Source organism: Nicotiana tomentosiformis, chromosome 8 (assembly GCF_000390325.3).
Source record: "Nicotiana tomentosiformis chromosome 8, ASM39032v3, whole genome shotgun sequence".
NCBI lineage: Eukaryota > Viridiplantae > Streptophyta > Magnoliopsida > Solanales > Solanaceae > Nicotiana > Nicotiana tomentosiformis.
In genome coordinates, this window is record NC_090819.1 from 2,033,229 (window position 1) to 2,050,953 (window position 17,725).

General features: G+C 35.9%; 2 protein-coding genes and 1 pseudogene across 2 annotated transcripts; 2 read left to right on the forward strand and 1 right to left on the reverse strand.

The window, feature by feature from the left end:
• The first annotated feature begins 4,049 nt into the window (after positions 1-4,049).
• Positions 4,050-8,113, forward strand: LOC104093938 (glutamyl-tRNA(Gln) amidotransferase subunit A, chloroplastic/mitochondrial-like; annotated as a pseudogene).
• An 838-nt stretch (positions 8,114-8,951) lies between these two features.
• Positions 8,952-12,873, forward strand: LOC104093937 (uncharacterized). Its single transcript, XM_070181952.1, has 5 exons — positions 8,952-9,077; positions 10,921-11,142; positions 11,222-11,359; positions 11,772-11,850; positions 12,067-12,873. Exons 2-5 carry the CDS (start codon positions 10,975-10,977, stop codon positions 12,201-12,203), a joined length of 522 nt encoding a protein of 173 aa, XP_070038053.1. The 5' UTR covers positions 8,952-9,077; positions 10,921-10,974; the 3' UTR covers positions 12,204-12,873.
• Positions 12,874-15,596: 2,723 nt separating this feature from the next.
• LOC138896803 (uncharacterized) lies at positions 15,597-17,695 on the reverse strand. Its single transcript, XM_070182134.1, has 5 exons — positions 17,425-17,695; positions 17,192-17,271; positions 17,060-17,122; positions 16,639-16,861; positions 15,597-16,312 (listed from the first exon to the last, which is right to left on the reverse strand). The coding sequence occupies exons 1-5, from the start codon at positions 17,693-17,695 to the stop codon at positions 15,597-15,599; spliced, it is 1,353 nt and encodes a 450-aa protein (XP_070038235.1).
• Positions 17,696-17,725: the final 30 nt, after the last annotated feature.

Genomic DNA, 17,725 nt, shown 5'->3' on the forward strand with positions numbered 1-17,725 from the left:
TTATTATAGAATTGTGACCTAAATTTTATTTAACATCCTAAATTTTAATATTCAATATTTAATATCGAATGTATATAATATATACATCTTATATATAGTATATAAGATGTATATATAGTACATCGATATAAGATGTATATATATATAAGCTATATTCGATAAGCTATATATACATCTTATATACTATATATAGTATAATATATATATATATATATATATATAGTATATAAGATGTATATATAGTATATAAGATGTATATATAGTATATCGATATAAGATGTATATATATATATAAGCTATATTCGATAAGCTATATATACAACTTATATACTATATATAAGATGTATATATAGTATAGTATATATATATATATATATATATATATATATATATATATATATATATATATATATATAGTATAGACAATTCCTCATCTTTAAGTGCTAAACCATTATAAACAGTTTCATACCAAAAATGAGGACCTCATAATTTCATACAAGGATTTAACAAAGCAGAAACACCATAAATAGGGGGAATAGGGAAAAAATATTTTTTAAACTTTTTTCTCATAGAATCAATAGCAAGTTTATAAATTTTCCCACCCTCTAAAAAATGAGCAAACAAATTTGCAAGTTCTGCAATATAAACTAAACAGTTAGAAATAATAGGATAATATTGCCCAGAAAATTCATTTGTAGCAATATGAAATTTTTCTAAAAATTCTACAAGTATTTTAACATTAGCCCAATCCCCATTTGTAAGGTGCTCATCATCATCACTTACATGTGCATTAAATGTTGAGTTTATGGGGTTTCTATATTCATATGCAATAACCAAACTTTCATACATGTAATTCCATCTAGTTGGACAAGGTTTAGGAACCTTTCTTTCTCTTAGGCCAAATTCATCGCATCTTTTAAAAGATTGTGATAGATCGATGATTTTGTAAGAAAAAATAAAAGAATGATGGGGTATTTATAGTTGAAAATAGGGAAAAGGTGTAATTATAAAAAGTTTGGGAGTAAAACAAAGTTGGGAGGGGGGATTAAATGGCTATTTTATAAATAGCCAACGGCTATTTTTGACAGCCCAACGGCTATATTTAAAAATAAAAGTTTTTTTAAAAAAGAAAATAGCTGTTAGGACCGTTTGGCCCGCTAAGGGACCAGGCCGGTCCCGGGTCCTGGTGGGCTAAACGGTCTCGGGCCTGACGGGCCCAAATCATAGGACCGGCCCAGGCCCGCTAAAACCGGGCCAAATCGTCTTGGCCCGTTTAGCCCGTTTGGCCCGCGGTCCCGGACCTGGACCGGTCCACTTGCCACCCTTAGGCTGAGCCCAAGTTAACCTATTATTTTTTATAGCCTATTATGACCCATGAAGTAGCCCAAATACAACTCATGAACCTCACCCCAACTTATCTAGAAATTTACTTAGTTGCCATATCATTAGTTGCCAAAACAAAGGGATCTCACCCTATTTAAGTTTTAGGGTGTGTTTGGTTGCACAAAATAGTTTGAAATTTTTTTTCCATTTTTCACTGTTTGGTTGCACAAAATAGTTTGGAATTTTTTTCCTGCACCCCCACCCCCCCCGTAATTTTTTTTTTTTGTATTTTCGTTTTTTTAAAATGTTTTGTTTATGCAAGATGAGCATGGTTCTAAAACATGGGTCAAGTTGGCGGGTTGGGCTATGACCTATTGTTTAGCACCAGTGGCGGACCCAGGATTTTATACAAGCGGGTTCAATCTTAGAAGTATATAAATTTAGTGGTAAAATAGTAGTTGTCAAATGAGTTCAAATAAAATATTTATGCAAAATTTACACAGCTTTAACCTTAATTTATACATATACACAATATTATTTATTTGTGAAGCGGGTTCAGTTGAACCCGCTAGCCACCACTTGGGCCCGCCACTGTTTAGCACATCTTGACCCAGCCCATCTTAGCCCAAGTACACTTTGGACTGGGTTGGACAATAACTCATTTATTGACCTAACCCATCTTGAACCGCCCAAATTCAGCCCAACACTCCCATTTGCTACCCCTAGTAAAAGCTGCAATGGCTTAGAGGCTTTAACTTTATTTCAATTTCACTGCAAGAACTTTACCCAAACTGAGGAAGGTTTGGTTGGATATTGTCCTTCTGAATTCAGATGGTTGATATTATAGCACCTAATCTTGAAGATCTTCACATGACCAGTGATTATGAGCTAGAAGTAATGAATGTAGCTGCTTGCAAAGCCTTGAAAAGTTTGTTCCTCCGTCGTGTGAATGTCACTAATGAATGGTTAGAATATCTTTTCTCCAATCTACCAAACCTAGAAATCTTGAAGTTACTCAGCTGCACAAGATTGAACACAATGAATAGTTAAAGCTACCGGCTCAAGCATCTTGTTGTAATGTCTCAAAATATGATTGTTGTTAAGCTAGATACTCCTAATTTAACAAGGTTCTCATATACTTGTTCTAGATTGCCAACATTCAAAGTTCAAACTGATTAAAGCTTCAATTTTGCTAGAGGTCATACTCAATGTGTTCATTGGACAAGCACTTGATAGTCATTGGTACTCTGAGCTCATGAAATTTCTTGAAAACTTCAAGCAGTCGAAGGCTATTGAGTTAGGGTGCGACAATGAAAAGTTGATAGCTATACCAAAAGGCATGAGAAAAGACTTGTTTCCTCCACTCTATGCCTCTCATTGCTTGCATATAAAATTTAATTGTTGTGTGAAGAATTACTCAGTGTTTCATTGTTTCTTGAGCCGATGGTCTATCGGAAACAACCTCACTATCTCTATGAGGTAGGGGTAATGTCTGCGTACACACTACCTTTCCCAGACTCCATTTATGAGATCAAACTGAGTTTTTTGTTGTTGTTGTTGAAGAATTACTCAGTTGTGGACGTTCTTGATAGTTTACTTTGGATATTGGGATCCAGACTTAAACAGTACCTGAAGTTTATATATGAAGATGAAAAAAACTTCTTGTGCATCTCTGCCCTTAAAATGTTGGAGACATAAGTTAAAAGGAAGTAAAATTGAAAAATTTTACAAGTATGGATCAACATGAGTTGATTATCTTTTCACAAATTAAGATACATCGAACATGATTGACATTATATTCACATAGAAATGCACCCTTTGAATCCAAGATTATTCCAACATAAACTATTCATAGATTATTCCTACCTTCATTAGGACAGAAGCACTAACGTTTAGCACACACCAGAGTTAAAAGCTTTTGGCTCTCTTTTCGCATTGAATTGGAAGGTCCAATTTAGATTCCATGTCTCCCTTTATGGTAAGGAAAAACAAAAAAGACGTTGCGAACTAAGTAATATAATAGTTATACTTTTTTTTTTGCAAGTATATATAGTTATACTTAGTTTCTTTTTCCTTGTAGTTAACTAGTTATATAGAGTCTTTCAATGGATATATTTTTAGTTTTTCATTTGGTGATTGCATCAACTTTGAAATCCGACTAATTATCATTTAAAAGTCTCATTTTGCAAAATTCTTTTAGTTTTCCATTTAGGGTCCAGTATCAGCTTTGCGTTCAGACTAAAAGATATTCGTGTCGAGAAGTCTCATTATTGAAAAAAAAAATTTATTTTCTCATTCGCTCTGGTATTTAGCGTTAGGGTCCAACCAAACGACCCCTTAAATGGATACAACCTCTTAAAACCTTGGGCTTCTCCTTCTCACCATATCACACTGTAAGCTTCAGCCAACTCCAAATGCTATCTTCAGTACAAACTCCTCGCCACTACTTTTCTTCAACGCTTACGCCACACAGAACCGCAGCTCAAGAGCTTTTTATATGTATCCGACGTCGTTTTAAAGGAGGCTGAAGAGATTGATAGGAAAATTGCTAACAATGAGGAGTTGGGCCCCTCATTTTGTTTTGGGGTTCTGAATCAAGGTGTATGCATTAGAAGGGATAGAGTGAATGCTCTACCATGTTAATTATACGAGTAGGTTCAATTTCATATTCTCAGATAGTAATGAGTGACATAAATGTAGTTGGAAGAATTTGCTCTAAAGAGTTCAATTTGTAACTTAACATGGTTCACTCAGGTGATGCATCTTGGTATTATCAGGTGACAGCAAATCCTTGGGATTTGTCCCGAGTACCAGGTGGTTCATCAGGGGGCTCAGCTGCAGCTGTTTCTGCTAGACAATGTATGGTATCATTGGGAAGTGATACTGGTGGAAGTGTTAGGCAACCAGCATCTTTCTGTGGTGTTGTTGGTCTGAAGCCAACGTATGGGCGTGTCTCAAGATATGGACTTGTGGCATATGCTTCATCTCTGGATGTTATTGGTTGTTTTGGCTCATCAGTTGCTGATGCAAGCATTCTCCTTCATGCAATATCTGGTCATGACAAGTATGACGCAACAAGTAGCAAGCGAGTAAGCTTTCTGTACATGTTCTTTAGTTCATGACTCCTTGTATTTGCCTCAGGTGCTATGTTTTTCTATTTTAGAAAGGGGAAAAGAATCTCCTCTACTAAGTTTTATTCATTGAATACACTTGATCTTGTATGCTTGTTATGAATATGAGGAGTTTGGCATACAATGTCACAAAGAGTGAGTTCTATGTTATTAATGAGTGGTTGGGGCAAGGGAGTAATGTAATCTAATTCAAGTCTAATAAGAGCTTGTTGGTATTTCCTTCTGATATAAACAGCCACATGGCTATACGGTCTGCTAGCGGTATATGTTTAGAGGTTTGCTTTAACTATTTGGCAATATTACTCTTCAGGAAGTTCCCGACTTTGCTTCCCAATTTATTGCGAGAGATCATTTGGACTCCAAACCTCTGAAAGGATTGAGAGTTGGTCTGATCCGAGAAACCATTGAAGATGGAGTTGACCCGGAAGTAATTACTTCAATCCGTGGTGCTGCTAGTCATCTTGAAGAACTAGGATGCACTGTCACCGAGGTATTCTTCATTTTTCTGTAGTTATGAACCTCGTGCTGAGTTACCATATTCTGTGGCGTTCCTTATTTGAAATTAGTTGTTAATTTTTATTTTTGCAGGTCTCATTGCCATCCTTCTCTCTAGGATTGCCAGCTTACTATATCCTTGCTTCTTCTGAATCTTCTTCAAATTTGTCCCGTTACGATGGTATCAGGTGATGCATTAAAGAATTTTTTTCCATCTGAACTTTCCTTTCCATTCCTCGGAGCAAATAGAAATACATAACGGCAGTACTATTTTCAATCCTCAATTTTTAGATATCTTTTAGGATTCCTCAGCTCTAATCTTCTGTTTTGGAAGCCAAATTGAAGGAGATTAACTAAGTATCTCGTTAGTCTTGCCAATTAAAAAGAGCAGAAAGTAGTGGGAGTGCCGAACGGATATATTCTTTTTAATTACTGCATACCAGTCGCAAGAACTAAGAATTTACTGCCATTTTGCTAAGAGAATAGGTGGATACCAACCATAATTTAGAAAGAAAAGTTGTAATTGCGGAGACTGCCTTACATTAGTAATGATAAGTTTTCAAAATGTTAAAACCCAAAAATTCATGGTGAAGACTCAAACATAAGCTTCGGAGAAATTCTGCAGAAAGTAGTTAACTTTCGATTTGTGTCGGAGCTAGCGTAACTTCATGTGATATCAAAATGCAGGTATGGCAAACAAGTTGTTGCCGATGAGTTAAACTCCCTTTATGGGGAATCCCGTGCTGGAGGCTTTGGTTCTGAGGTACCAAGGAACAGAAGTTTTCTTTGTAAAGTAGCTTTCTAATGGTTACATCACAATTCACAAAGGGTCTCCTGCTTCCCCTTCTCCATGAATGAGGTGACTTTTGAAAACACTATTGGACTGAGTGTATTAAATGTCTTTACAGGTGAAAATGAGAATCCTAATATGATGCATACTACAAGCGAGCTCAGCAGGTTGTACATCTATGTACTTAGAATAGTCCAAGTCCTCATAGTTATATTAAAGTTAAAACTGCAAACACTTTCTTTATATTCTCATGCTGCTCAAGATAATTAACTAATATAAGCCAATTAGAGCTAAGTAAATATTTCAGCCTCTTAAATTACATTTTTTGAGTCTCTGGCTAAATGCTTATACAAGACAATCTACACGTCAGTGTCTGACTGTGAAGTTCTAACTCCAAATATTTATCAAGCTGAATTTGGATCGAGTGTGTACGTGGCATTTAGAACCAATTACGTTTGGTCGATGCATCTATTAGACTCGCTAATTCATATTTTAAAGAGTTATGTAACCCCAATTTACAAGTGCTTTGGTATTTTCTTGTTCATTTAATTCTTCGAAAAGTTAAAGAGTGATTCTATTCCAGGTAAGGACTTTGGTAAGGGAAAGCTTCAGGGCAGCATTAGAGGAGAATGATATTTTGATTTCACCTGCTGCACCATCAGCGGCATACAAAATTGGTATGCTTTTTTTAGCTTTTGCTTTTACTTCTACTGATGTATCTACTTTGCAGTCTTGCTTAAATATCTTTTTCTATTCTTTCTTTTTATTCCGTAAGACCCTTCTATTGAAAGGCTACACTAACTCTGACTACGACATGTGACATTTACAGGTGAAAAGAAGAACGATCCATTGTCAATGTATGCTGGTGATATCATGACTGTAAGTAATTTTGTTGCTTCTTACATTTCTCTTGGTAATTTTCGAACTTTTTTCCCCTATAGTCGGTTGATGATGTAACTCGTTCATTTATTCTCTATTCTCTTCAGTTGATGATTCTTTTTATCATCGGCAGGTCAATGTCAACTTGACTGGTCTTCCAGCATTAGTTCTCCCGTGTGGATTTGTTGATAGCAGCTCTGCGGCCCTTCCTGTTGGTATTCAGATGATTGGTGCTGCATTTGAAGTGGTGGGTCTCCGTACTCCCATTTTTCTTGTTGGTATTCCAGTATTTAGTATAAAACAGGATATTTGAGCGTGGGGGTACTTTGACTTACTTAGACCTCTCTTTTGAGAAAAGTTAGAGAAAGGGGGAAAGAAGGATGGTACAGCTACTTAGCTTGAAATTGGAATCGAGTTAAACATGAGCATCTTAAAAAGTAGTGCTGAATACATTCAGTTCCTTACGGGACTATAGGAAAGAATAATTGGAAACCATGTAGCACAACAACAACAACAATCAACAACAAACTCATTGTAATTCCACAAGTGGGGTCTGGGGAGGGTAGTGTGTATGCGGACCTTACCCCTACCTTGAGAAGGCAGAGAGGCTGTTTCCGATAAACCCTCAGCTCAAGGAAAGATGAAATGGAAACTATGTAGCACAAATGTTCGAATTTAACACAAGCAAAACTGAATTAGTAGAAAATGATTAGAATTTAGAAATTAATGTGAACACCAAGTAGTTTTAGAGTTCAGTGAAGGATATCCTTGTCTATGTTCTGAAGAGATTTTCAAATCATTTGAACCTTGCCTCACATGGTTTCTAGTCTTATATGTCCTTTTCTTTTCCTTCTCTTCATGCTGTTCTTTGTTCATGCTCGCATGTGTGTGGGGGTGTGTGTGTTTGTTTCCCGCTTTTACATGCTAAAGTTCTTGATATTTTACTTACTAAAATGACTGCAGGAGAAATTGTTTAAAGTAGGCCATATCTTTGAGCAGACACTGCAAGGCTGCTCTTTTATTCCTCCTATAGTAGCCGATGAATTGGCATGCTAGTCGTGAATTCTTGCACAATTGTTGGGGATTGTTCTTCCTATCAACCTAATGATTTCATAGAGACTGGCGAAATAGCTATGGTGGAAAGCTCTGTGCTAATTGGAAGACAGATGCATCCATTCCATATCAAATGTTCAACCAAAGCTTTCTGGGCTCGTGCCACTGTTGACAAAAGAACTGATTCTTGTGCTGAATTTTTTTATGCGCCCATTACGAATTCATAAGAACTCTCAAAATTCTGGAGACTGTAACTTATTGAAAGCATTTTTCTTAGGTGTAAATTAGCTTGCATAAATTTAAAACACATTTATTTCATATTCTTTATTTTCTGGAAAGTTGTATTACTCCAACATTTCTGATGGTGGATAAGTGTGTCTATATCAGATACATATATAACTTGTTCTTATGTGCAAGAGCTCTTTCAGAGTTGGCCTTTCAATGCCTTTAATTTTTATCTTTGTAAAGCTTCTTATAATCTTATCTTTATCATCATCTTCACTTCCATGAAATTCATATTCTTTTCATAAATCTTTGCATATATTGTGAATCAAGACTTTAGCAAGCAATTAAACTATAATGCAAATAAGGAAGCAACATATTAAGGATAGAAGGGGACTTTTAAAGACATTACTTTTTTGCATGATTGACATTGTATAATCTTATGAAAATTACTGGTATAAAAAAACTTACACACTCATTTCCTTCCAATTTATGTGGTGAATTTGACTTTGCATAAAATTCAAGAAAAAAAGACTTTTAAAATTTATCGTCTTAAGTCTGTCATGACTATTTTGACAATGTAAAATATGTCACTGAAGATAAATGAAAAATTTAAAATTAAATTATTTTTAAATATAGAAAGTTTTTTATTTGTTTTGAACAGATTAATAAAGAAATATAGATAGCTATATAAAATAGAACAAAGAGAGTAAAAAGGAAACCAAACAGCCTCTGATTGTAATCTCTAATAAATAAAGGACATGTTAGTCATTAGATAATATATGCATAACTAGTATACAATATATATATATATATATATATATATATATATATATATATATATATATATATATATATATATATATATATATATATATTAATTAAACTAATATAAATATTTTTGGCCACGGCTAAATTTAAATGTGTAACTTTCCCATAAAAAACAGTCAGAATTGATAAAATGGACATTGATGTAATATCTTTAGCTAGTAAAGGGCATCTTAGTCATTATATCCAAAAGAATAGAACACAGCGGCCGATGTCGCGAATAGAACAACATATAAGAATTTATATAAGGGATTTCTAAACGAAGCTTCTGAAGAAGAAAAAAAGCCCGAAGTTTCTGCGAAGCTATCAAAATAAGAATTTATATTGAGAGAAAGAGAGAGGAGGAAAAATTTAAGGTACTAATGCCTTCTTATTTCAATTTAAAGTTAGTATTATTGGTGGTTTGAATTAAATTGTGTTAATTGGGACTTGGATATAGTGAAAATTCAACCAAGATATAGACTGAATTGAGAAAGTTAGGGTTTAGAATGTAGCAAAGTTTGAGGGTCTTGTGACTTAGATCACATGTTTGAGCCATGCGCAATGCCAACTAAGCCTGGTATTTACGTGGAAAATGGTAGAGGGGCGGGCGCATTATCCCGAGTTTCTAAAACTATTGTTGGTCATTAGGAAAAAACTTCGGGATTGCACCCGAGGGGTGTAGCATAGTGGTCAATGAAGCAGGTTGAGGCAAAAACTCTAAGTGATTTCTTTCCATTTGTCTAAACCTTTGGTGAACAGAATTACTTAGTACCTGTGTTGGTGGAAGGTATCACTAGCAAGTAGGATTTAGAATTGAAGGATTTGTAAACTAGGGTTACTTGAATTGGGAGGGTTCATGGGAATTGTGAGATAGGAGAGACTTGGTGTTAGTAAATAATGACGAGATTGTAATACCTAAGAAATGAGTAGCCCTAAATTGATGAATGGGGAATGTCCTATCTCGCGCAACGGGCACATAGGAACTAACTAAATTTGACAGAATTGAACTGATTATGTTGGTAGTTCGTGAAGTTGATACATAGATTAGTTTTGTGATGATATAAGATAGTTGAGGAAGTGGAACACATTGTTCGTGGTGACACCTTAGGTATTTCGTCACGAGTAAAGTGAATGAAACCTTACCATGATTTGTATTTCTACTACTGATTACATGATTCATTCTTAGAAACCTACCAAGTATATGTATTTGTTTGCAGCATAGTATTTTATAGTTCTTATAGTTATTGTTTTCATGAAGGGGCTTTGATGATGCTCATCAATTACTGTACTGTCATTTAAATACTCTATACATGATATGATTTATGATCGTTATGGTTTTTAAAAAGGGTTTATAACCTCTTACTGTTTTCCTATGTTTTTTGCGTATTGTATATTAGCATATTTTCTTACTTATCTCCTCTAAAGCTATTGTGGGTAAGTGCTATCTACTTATTAATTTAGTGAACTCACTCTTTTGCTATTATTGTTTTACATAGACATCTATTGACACCAACGAGAACCTCCCTAATTTCGGTTCCCCAAATTTCAGTACAGATGATCCCTGCATTAGTTCGTCTGGGCGAAGAGCGTTACTCATTTGTTATCATATTTTCTTTAAACTCTTAAAGTTGCTCCATTAGTTAATTGCATGAATATTTTGATTATCATAAGATGTATAAGTATGCCTTAATCTTTCTGTATTATTGTGTTACAAACATATGGTTAGTAGTAGTTGTGACTTATTTTAATTGGTGCTTGTTATGTTATATGATTTAGCTGAGACTGGAAAATTTCTATATTCCTAGAAATAAGGAAAGTTTGTCCATCTTTTAAAAAACGAAATCTCTGGTAACTAGCTTGTTCGGGGACCCTATTCCCTAAGGTCAGTCACGTCCTTAGATTGGGTCGTGACACACGATTTCTTAATTATTTTGAAATTAATGTGAAAATGATATACAAATTAATACAAATCATGACTTGTAATATGTAAAAGTAATTAATAATAGAGACAAAAAACTTGGGATTGAAGAAATAGTAAAAGCTGTTCAGTACTTAAAACCTAAATGGTATGCTACAGTTGTATCTATCCGCAGTTTAAGTTCCTAAGGGAAGTGTCATAGAATATTTACACTGGGGATGTATTGTTATCTTTTGTACTATTTTTACGATTTAGATTTTACATTTCTTTTCTTTAGCTGATCAGCTTAATTTATCAAGGTCTAAGACAGTAAAATCGGCTGGATCAAGAACGTAATCGAACACCAAAGACGTATGACAATGATGCATATGGCTCCTTATTTAGTAGATTTATGTGTTCAGAAGGCAATGGATAATGTTAGATTTCTTGGAGATGTTGGTGAAACTGAGTTTCATCTTCTTCAGCGTATTTTGCCTTACTGTTCTCTTGAGCAGTTGATGCATGTAGAGAATTTAACACAAGTAAGATGCTTAGCTTCTTCCTCTTTTTCAACATTATACATCATGTTTGATTCAGTGCTCAACATCTGGCTTAATTCAGGGAAGAGATCTTAGTCCTGTAACTGATAAACTCTGGAAGAGATTTTACAAGATTCAGTTTGGTGAAAAAAGCATAAATCAGGTTGTCCAAGACATGAAGCTAAGGAATGGAACATTCAAATGGAAACAATTGTATGAGGTGATTTACCTTTTTTTTCTTTCTTTGTCCCATTTTATGTGATACTATAATTTTCTAGGGAGTCAAACAGGTTTTTCTTTTAATATGATTGTTTCAAATTTCTTTTAGCAGTTTGAATTGTTAACTATAGTGCTTATAGTCCTTTTACTTAGTTCCCGCATATGTCAATTTTATTTTAAAAAACTTGAAACATTTATGACCGAATTCATATCGGAAGTTAGTGCTTTGATGCTCGTATTCCGAACTTGTTCACATAAAGCGGGACAGAGGGAGTATATCTTATGTTCCGTACTTCTTTATTATGAACTTCAAGTGATTATGTTACGAATTATGTGAAATGTTTCAGCCAGCACGAAAAATCAGTTATGGTTTTCTTGTTTTTCTTAATATATATAGTAACTTCATAATGCAGGCAAAGTTAGAGGAACTGGAAGAAACTCAACAGAAGTTATTCAAAAGAATTGGGCAGTACTTATACCTAAAGGAAGATGGTAAGTAAGCACTTTGCTTCTGTTTTTGATTGTTCTTTCATTTGCTCTCTTTCAAAAGCAGTGGAAATTGCCTCGTATTGTTGTCATCTTAAACTAGTATTATATGATAAGTCGATTTTATATCATTTAATTAGGTAATTTTCCTTAGTAAGTGGTAAGTCTTTGGCATGAGAATTGAGAGTGGTTTTCTAACAGAATCTTATCTACTTTCTGCAGGTACTGCAAGATTGCAATATCAGAAGAATTTTGGGAAAAGAAATCACAAGAAGAAAACAGAGGTGAAGCTCGGAACTGGACAGTTGTCGGTGTGTCGACGCCCTTCCTCATTGCTGCAGCACCAAGAAATCAACTAAGAATAGGTAGTGTAGATATTGGGAAGAGGAGATGGAGAGAGCAATGACAAGACAAAACTAGTGGCAAAAACGGAGTCAGGATTTGAAGTTTATGAGTTCTGTCGTTGCCACCTAACCCATTATTCATTTAGTTACTACTAAGTTTGCGATTAAATATTTATACATATTTAGTGAATTTCATAATACAAATACAGGGTTTAAACAAAAGCTACTGGATTCGTCCGAACCGGTACCTAATATTATAGCTTTGCCTTGACTAGTGGTTGAAGAAACCTTTATTCAAAAAACTATTGGACTGTAAAATTGTGGTGCAAGAGTACTAGTAACATTTTAAAACTTTGCACATGGTTAGTTCTAACCTGTATACTTTGGTTACCTCTTTTCAAGATTCTTGAGATAGGATTTATTTTCAGGGGGTCTCATGCTTAATCAAATATGTAAAGATCAAGTCTGAAAATCAAGAAAAGAGAACTGAAATCAACTCAGTATTTGAGCTTCGAGTTTGTCCATGATTTCCACAAGTAGAGATGGCAATGGGACAGGGCAGTTGCTGTAAGAGAAGGACTGTGAAATAAGAGAATTTTTCGCTGATTGTATCCATCATTCAAATGTCTATATGTACAAGTAAATTGCTACAAAAGAAAATGTAAAAGAAAATCCTATTTACACTTGTACTATTCCTATTCATTATGTTGTTCCTGTATAACAGAATTATTCTTTTACTATGCGCACACATGTGCCAAGCACATGCTTGGATCTTTCTAGAATAATTCAATTATACAACTGCCTCTTGTCATATCTCACGGCTGAGAAATGAGGCTCATTTATTTTCTTCTAAGCTGAGATTGAGCCACGTAAGTGAGTGAAATTTCGAACATAAGAATGTGAACCTAGTTAACTCCGAAAATACTTTATCTTTGTTTCTCAATCCCTTTCATCTTTCTTCTTCATCAGAGAGATTAGCTTCCTTCTTCATAGAGTAAAATCGATCCAAAGCCTTATGGGGCTTTTCTATGTCAACACCCCCCTCAAGTTGGAGGGTAGAGAGAGTACCCCCAACTTGTTCATTATAGCTTGGTGAGAAGCCCTAGATAAGGGTTTGGTGAAGAGATCGGCAAGTTGTTGTGCCGATGGAACGAAAGATAGAGTGATGATCCCATAGAGGAACTGTTGGCGGATAAAGTGGCAATCTAACTCCACGTGCTTGGTCCGTTCATGAAAAATGAGATTTCGGGCTATATGAATAGCCGCTTGACTATCAGAGTAAATGGGCACTGGTAGAGTCGCCGGTGTTGAGAGGTCAGCAAGGAGACGAACTAACCAGGTTATCTCAGCTGTGACACGCCGCATAGATCGATATTCTGCTTCGGCGGAGGAAAGAGATACAGAAACCTGCTTCTTGGATTTCCAAGCAATAGGGGCTCTACTAAGTGTGACAAAGAACCCACTCACAGATCTGTGAGAATCTTTGCAGGCTGCCCAGTCGGCATCGCAAAAGGCTAGTAAATCAAATGAGGGATTTGCTGATAGAAAAATTCCTTGAGAATGATCTGAATGTAGATACCTCAAACCACGCAGAGCTGCTGAGAAATATGGAAGTGTAGGTTGCTGTATGTACTGACTAAGGCATAAGACAACAAAAGAGAGATTTGGTCTGGTGTTTGTGAGGTAATTCAGCTTACCAACAAGGTAACAATAAACAGTTGGATTTTCCATTGGAGGCCCAAAGTCGGCATGAAGCTTTGCATATGGATCGAGCGGAGAAGACACTGCTGCCCCAGTACAATCAAACTCCTTCAACAAATCCAAGGTAAATTGTCTCTGGCTAATGATAAAACCTTATTTTTCCCTTAGAATTTCCATGCCTAGGAAATAATGAATGTCCCCTGGATGTTTGATTATGAGTTCTGTGCTAAGGAAGTCAGTGATTTGTGGGATTTTTGTGATATCATCTCCTGTTAAGAGTATATCGTCTACATAAACAGCAATGATAGATGATAGGTCACTTGTCTGTTTTTAGAACAAGGAATAATCATTCAATGAACTAGAATAACCCTTATAACTTAGTGCCCATGCAAGTCTAGCATACCATTGTCGAGAGTCTTGCTTCAAACCATAGAGTGATTTTCTCAAAAGGCAGACTTGGTCAGGTTTAGGAGGGGAAACACCTGCAGAAAATTTCATATAGACTTCCTCCTGCAGTTCCCCATACATAAATGCATTATTGACATCAAATTGTGAGACCTTCCACCCCTTTTTGACAACTACTGTTAACAAACATCAAATAGTGGTTATTTTAACCAAAGGGATAAAGTCTCAGAATACTCTATCCCTTCTCTTTGTATGTCCCCCCTGACCACTAGTCTTGCCTTCAACCTCTCTATAGTGCAATCAGAATTATGTTTCACCTTGTACACCCATTTACAAGGTAGAGCTCTTTTCCCTTGTGGCAAATCTACCACATCCCAAGTGTGGTTCAATTCAAGAGCTGTATTTTCTGCTTCCATGGCATGCTGCCATCCTGGGTGAGTGGAAGCTTGAGCAAAACTTCTAGGTTATGAGATAGTATACAAAGAATGGTAGAGCTTTTGATTGTTGAGTGATAATGCTCCAAAAGAAAAAATATTTGGCTGGGCAGGATGAGTGAAACAGGTAGAGGTGAGGTCTGAGAGGATGATGGTATTGCAGACATAGTCCTGTAAGTAGGCTGGTTGTTGACTGACCCTATCAGATTTTCTGATTCTTGGAGGTGGAGAAGGAATTAAAACATTAGGGCTAGGTGTGGAAGTGAGAGGAGAGGTAGGGCTTGGTGAAGAGTTGAGTGAAGGAGCTTGAAGATTTAGGTGAGAAATAAGGTCAGAAGTATGTTCAGATCTGTAGTTAATTGGTGTAGTAGGAGTGGGAATGCTTGAGGAAGGAGAATTGTTAGGTATGAAAGAATGACTTGAAGGAGATAAGTCTGGGGCTATGCTAGGTGGTGTGGGGACTGGTTGAGAGGTATCAGGTATGATAGGAGTAGAAGGAAAATAGGACAGAACATAGGGGATGGTAAAATGAACAAAGGAAAACTGATGCGTATGAAATTTAACATCTCTAGAGACAAACACCCTTCTGCTTGCTAGGTCCAAGACTTTATATCCCTTTTGATGTACAGCATATGCCAAGAAAACAAACTTGTTGCCCTGGGAGCAAACTTCCCTCTGTTGTGACCCAAAGTAGAGACATGACACAAATACCCAAAAGATCTGAGGTGCTCATAAGTAGGTGGCTTACCAAATAAAACCTTATAAGGTGTTTTCCCTTTCAAAGTTCTGGAGGGAAACCTATTGATCAAATAAGTAGAGGTTAAAATACATTCACCCCAGTATTGTAGAGGAACATTAGACTGGAACATCAAGGCTCTTGCAATTTCAAGAAGATGTCTATGTTTCCTTTCAACCACTCCATTTTGCTGGGGTGTAGCAACACAAGAAGTTTCATGTAGGATTCCATGTTCAAGTAGAAAACTGGATTTTGTGTACCTTTGCCTAATTCCAGTGCATTGTCTGATCTTATCTTTTTCACTTTCTTGTTAAATTGTCTTTCTACCAAACTTGGAAATGATTTTAATACTGAAAAGGCATTGCTTTTTGAACTTAACAAGAAAGTCCAAGTTCCTCTATTGTAATCATCCACAATGGTTAATAAGTACTTGAACCCATTATATGTTGTGTTTTTGAAAGGACCCCAAGTGTCAAGATGAATTAGATAAAAAATACCACATGTTTTGATTTGACTGATAGGAAAAAAAATCCTAGTTTGTCTAGCTTGAGGATAGACAATGCAAACATAATCAAAATTTAAGGGAAAATGAATGAAAGTGAATTTCTTCATTACTGGAAAGGGTAAATGCCCAAGCCTTACATGCCAATCCTTTACATCTGAAGTAGCATTAGCATACACAACCTTTGAAAGAGAAACAAGACTAGAAACTAGAGTGGAATTGCTTCCTTTTGGAATTGAAACTACATTTTGATTAGATAGAAAACTAGACTTTATATTAGCTGGCTGGAGCAGGTACAGACCATCCCTTAATTTACCAAAACTTGTCCCCTCCTCATTAAAGGGACCTGCATCAGACATGCACTAGAAGTGAGATTTAAGGAACAACTGAATTGAGCATATAACTTATAAACAAACAATAAGTTATATCTGAAAGAGGGAACATAAAGAACTTTGTTAAGTGTCATATCAGGCTGGATGCAAACACTTCCAATATATATGACATGTAATTGAAAAGAATTAGGCAAGCTAATGTGTAAAGGGATGGGAAGTGGTGTCAAACTAAGGGAAGAATTTGAATCAAAACACATATGTTTTGAAGCTCCAGAATCAATTATCCAAGTCTTAGTGTTAAAAACACCAAGGCAAGTGCCATAATACTTAAGTATAGTACCAGCTACATCATTTGCATTGATTTCAGTTCTTGTATTTCCTGCTCCTCGAATCTGTACCTGTTTTATCAGATTCACTAGTTCTGAAACCTGCTCTTTACTAAAGAATTGATTCTGAATGTTCCAAGTTCCTCCATTGGGAGTGACTTCCATTTCTGCTCCTTTCTGACTTCCCATCACAACATTTTCTTTGACTGCTTCTTGATAGTTCCCTAATTTGGTAAACTGGAAATCTTCAGGAAATTCTATCAACCTATAGCAATTTGATCTAACATGTCATGTCCTCATACAGTGAGTACATCTTACATTAGGATTGAATTTGGTCTTTCTTCCCTTGGATTTCTGCTGTTGATTCCCATACTTTTGTGGTGGATTCCATCATTTCTGATTGTTGTTTTATGGTATCTTGTTCTGTGCATTTACCATGAATGTTGCTCCATCTGTTGGATAGTGGGGGCTGAGGTATACCTCCCTCTGACCTTCATCCTGTAGGAGTATTGAGTAAGCATAATCTATGCTAGGAAGTGGGTTCATCATTAGTATGTGTCCTCTTACCTGTGCATATGAGTCATTTAGACCCATGAGAAATTGAATGATCCTTTGATCTTCCAAGAACTTTGCCACCTTTTTCTTCCCTTCACATGTGCAATTGTGTGTACAACCCAAATGAGAGTTGAGAGAATCCAGTTCATCCCACAACCTTTTGAGTGTTGTGAAATATCCTGCTATGATGCTATTTCCTTATATTGACTTTGCAATTTCCTTTTGCAAATGATAAAATTTGGCACCATTTGATTGCCCAAACTTATGTTCAAGACTGTTCCAAAGGCTTTGTGCAGTCTTTGAATAAATCGCACTGTCTCCTATCTCTTTGGAGAGTGAGTTTAGCAACCAAGAGGTGATTATATCATTTGTTCTGCTCCATTGAGGATGGTCCTTAGATCCCAGATCTGGTTCAACACAAACACTATTGATGAAGCCAATCTTATTCTTGGCTGAGAAAGCAATCAAGACAGACCTTCTCCGGCCTGGATATCCTCTTCCATCAAAAGGTGCCATCAAAAGGTGAGTTCACCATAGTCATCCATG

Excerpts from the sequence above, each read along its gene's own strand:
- LOC138896803 (XM_070182134.1), bottom strand. The coding sequence starts at position 17,695 with ATGGCACCTTTTGATGGAAGAGGATATCCAGGCCGGAGAAGGTCTGTC. Across the intron at positions 16,862-17,059 it reads CAGATGGAGCAACATTCATG|TTTACCAAATTAGGGAACTA; the intron begins GTAAATGCACAG and ends GAAGATTTCCAG. Across the intron at positions 16,313-16,638 it reads CAATGCAAATGATGTAGCTG|GTCCCTTTAATGAGGAGGGG; the intron begins GTACTATACTTA and ends TGTCTGATGCAG.
- LOC104093937 (XM_070181952.1), top strand. The coding sequence starts at position 10,975 with ATGACAATGATGCATATGGCTCCTTATTTAGTAGATTTATGTGTTCAG. Across the intron at positions 11,143-11,221 it reads ATGTAGAGAATTTAACACAA|GGAAGAGATCTTAGTCCTGT; the intron begins GTAAGATGCTTA and ends GGCTTAATTCAG. Across the intron at positions 11,851-12,066 it reads CTTATACCTAAAGGAAGATG|GTACTGCAAGATTGCAATAT; the intron begins GTAAGTAAGCAC and ends TACTTTCTGCAG.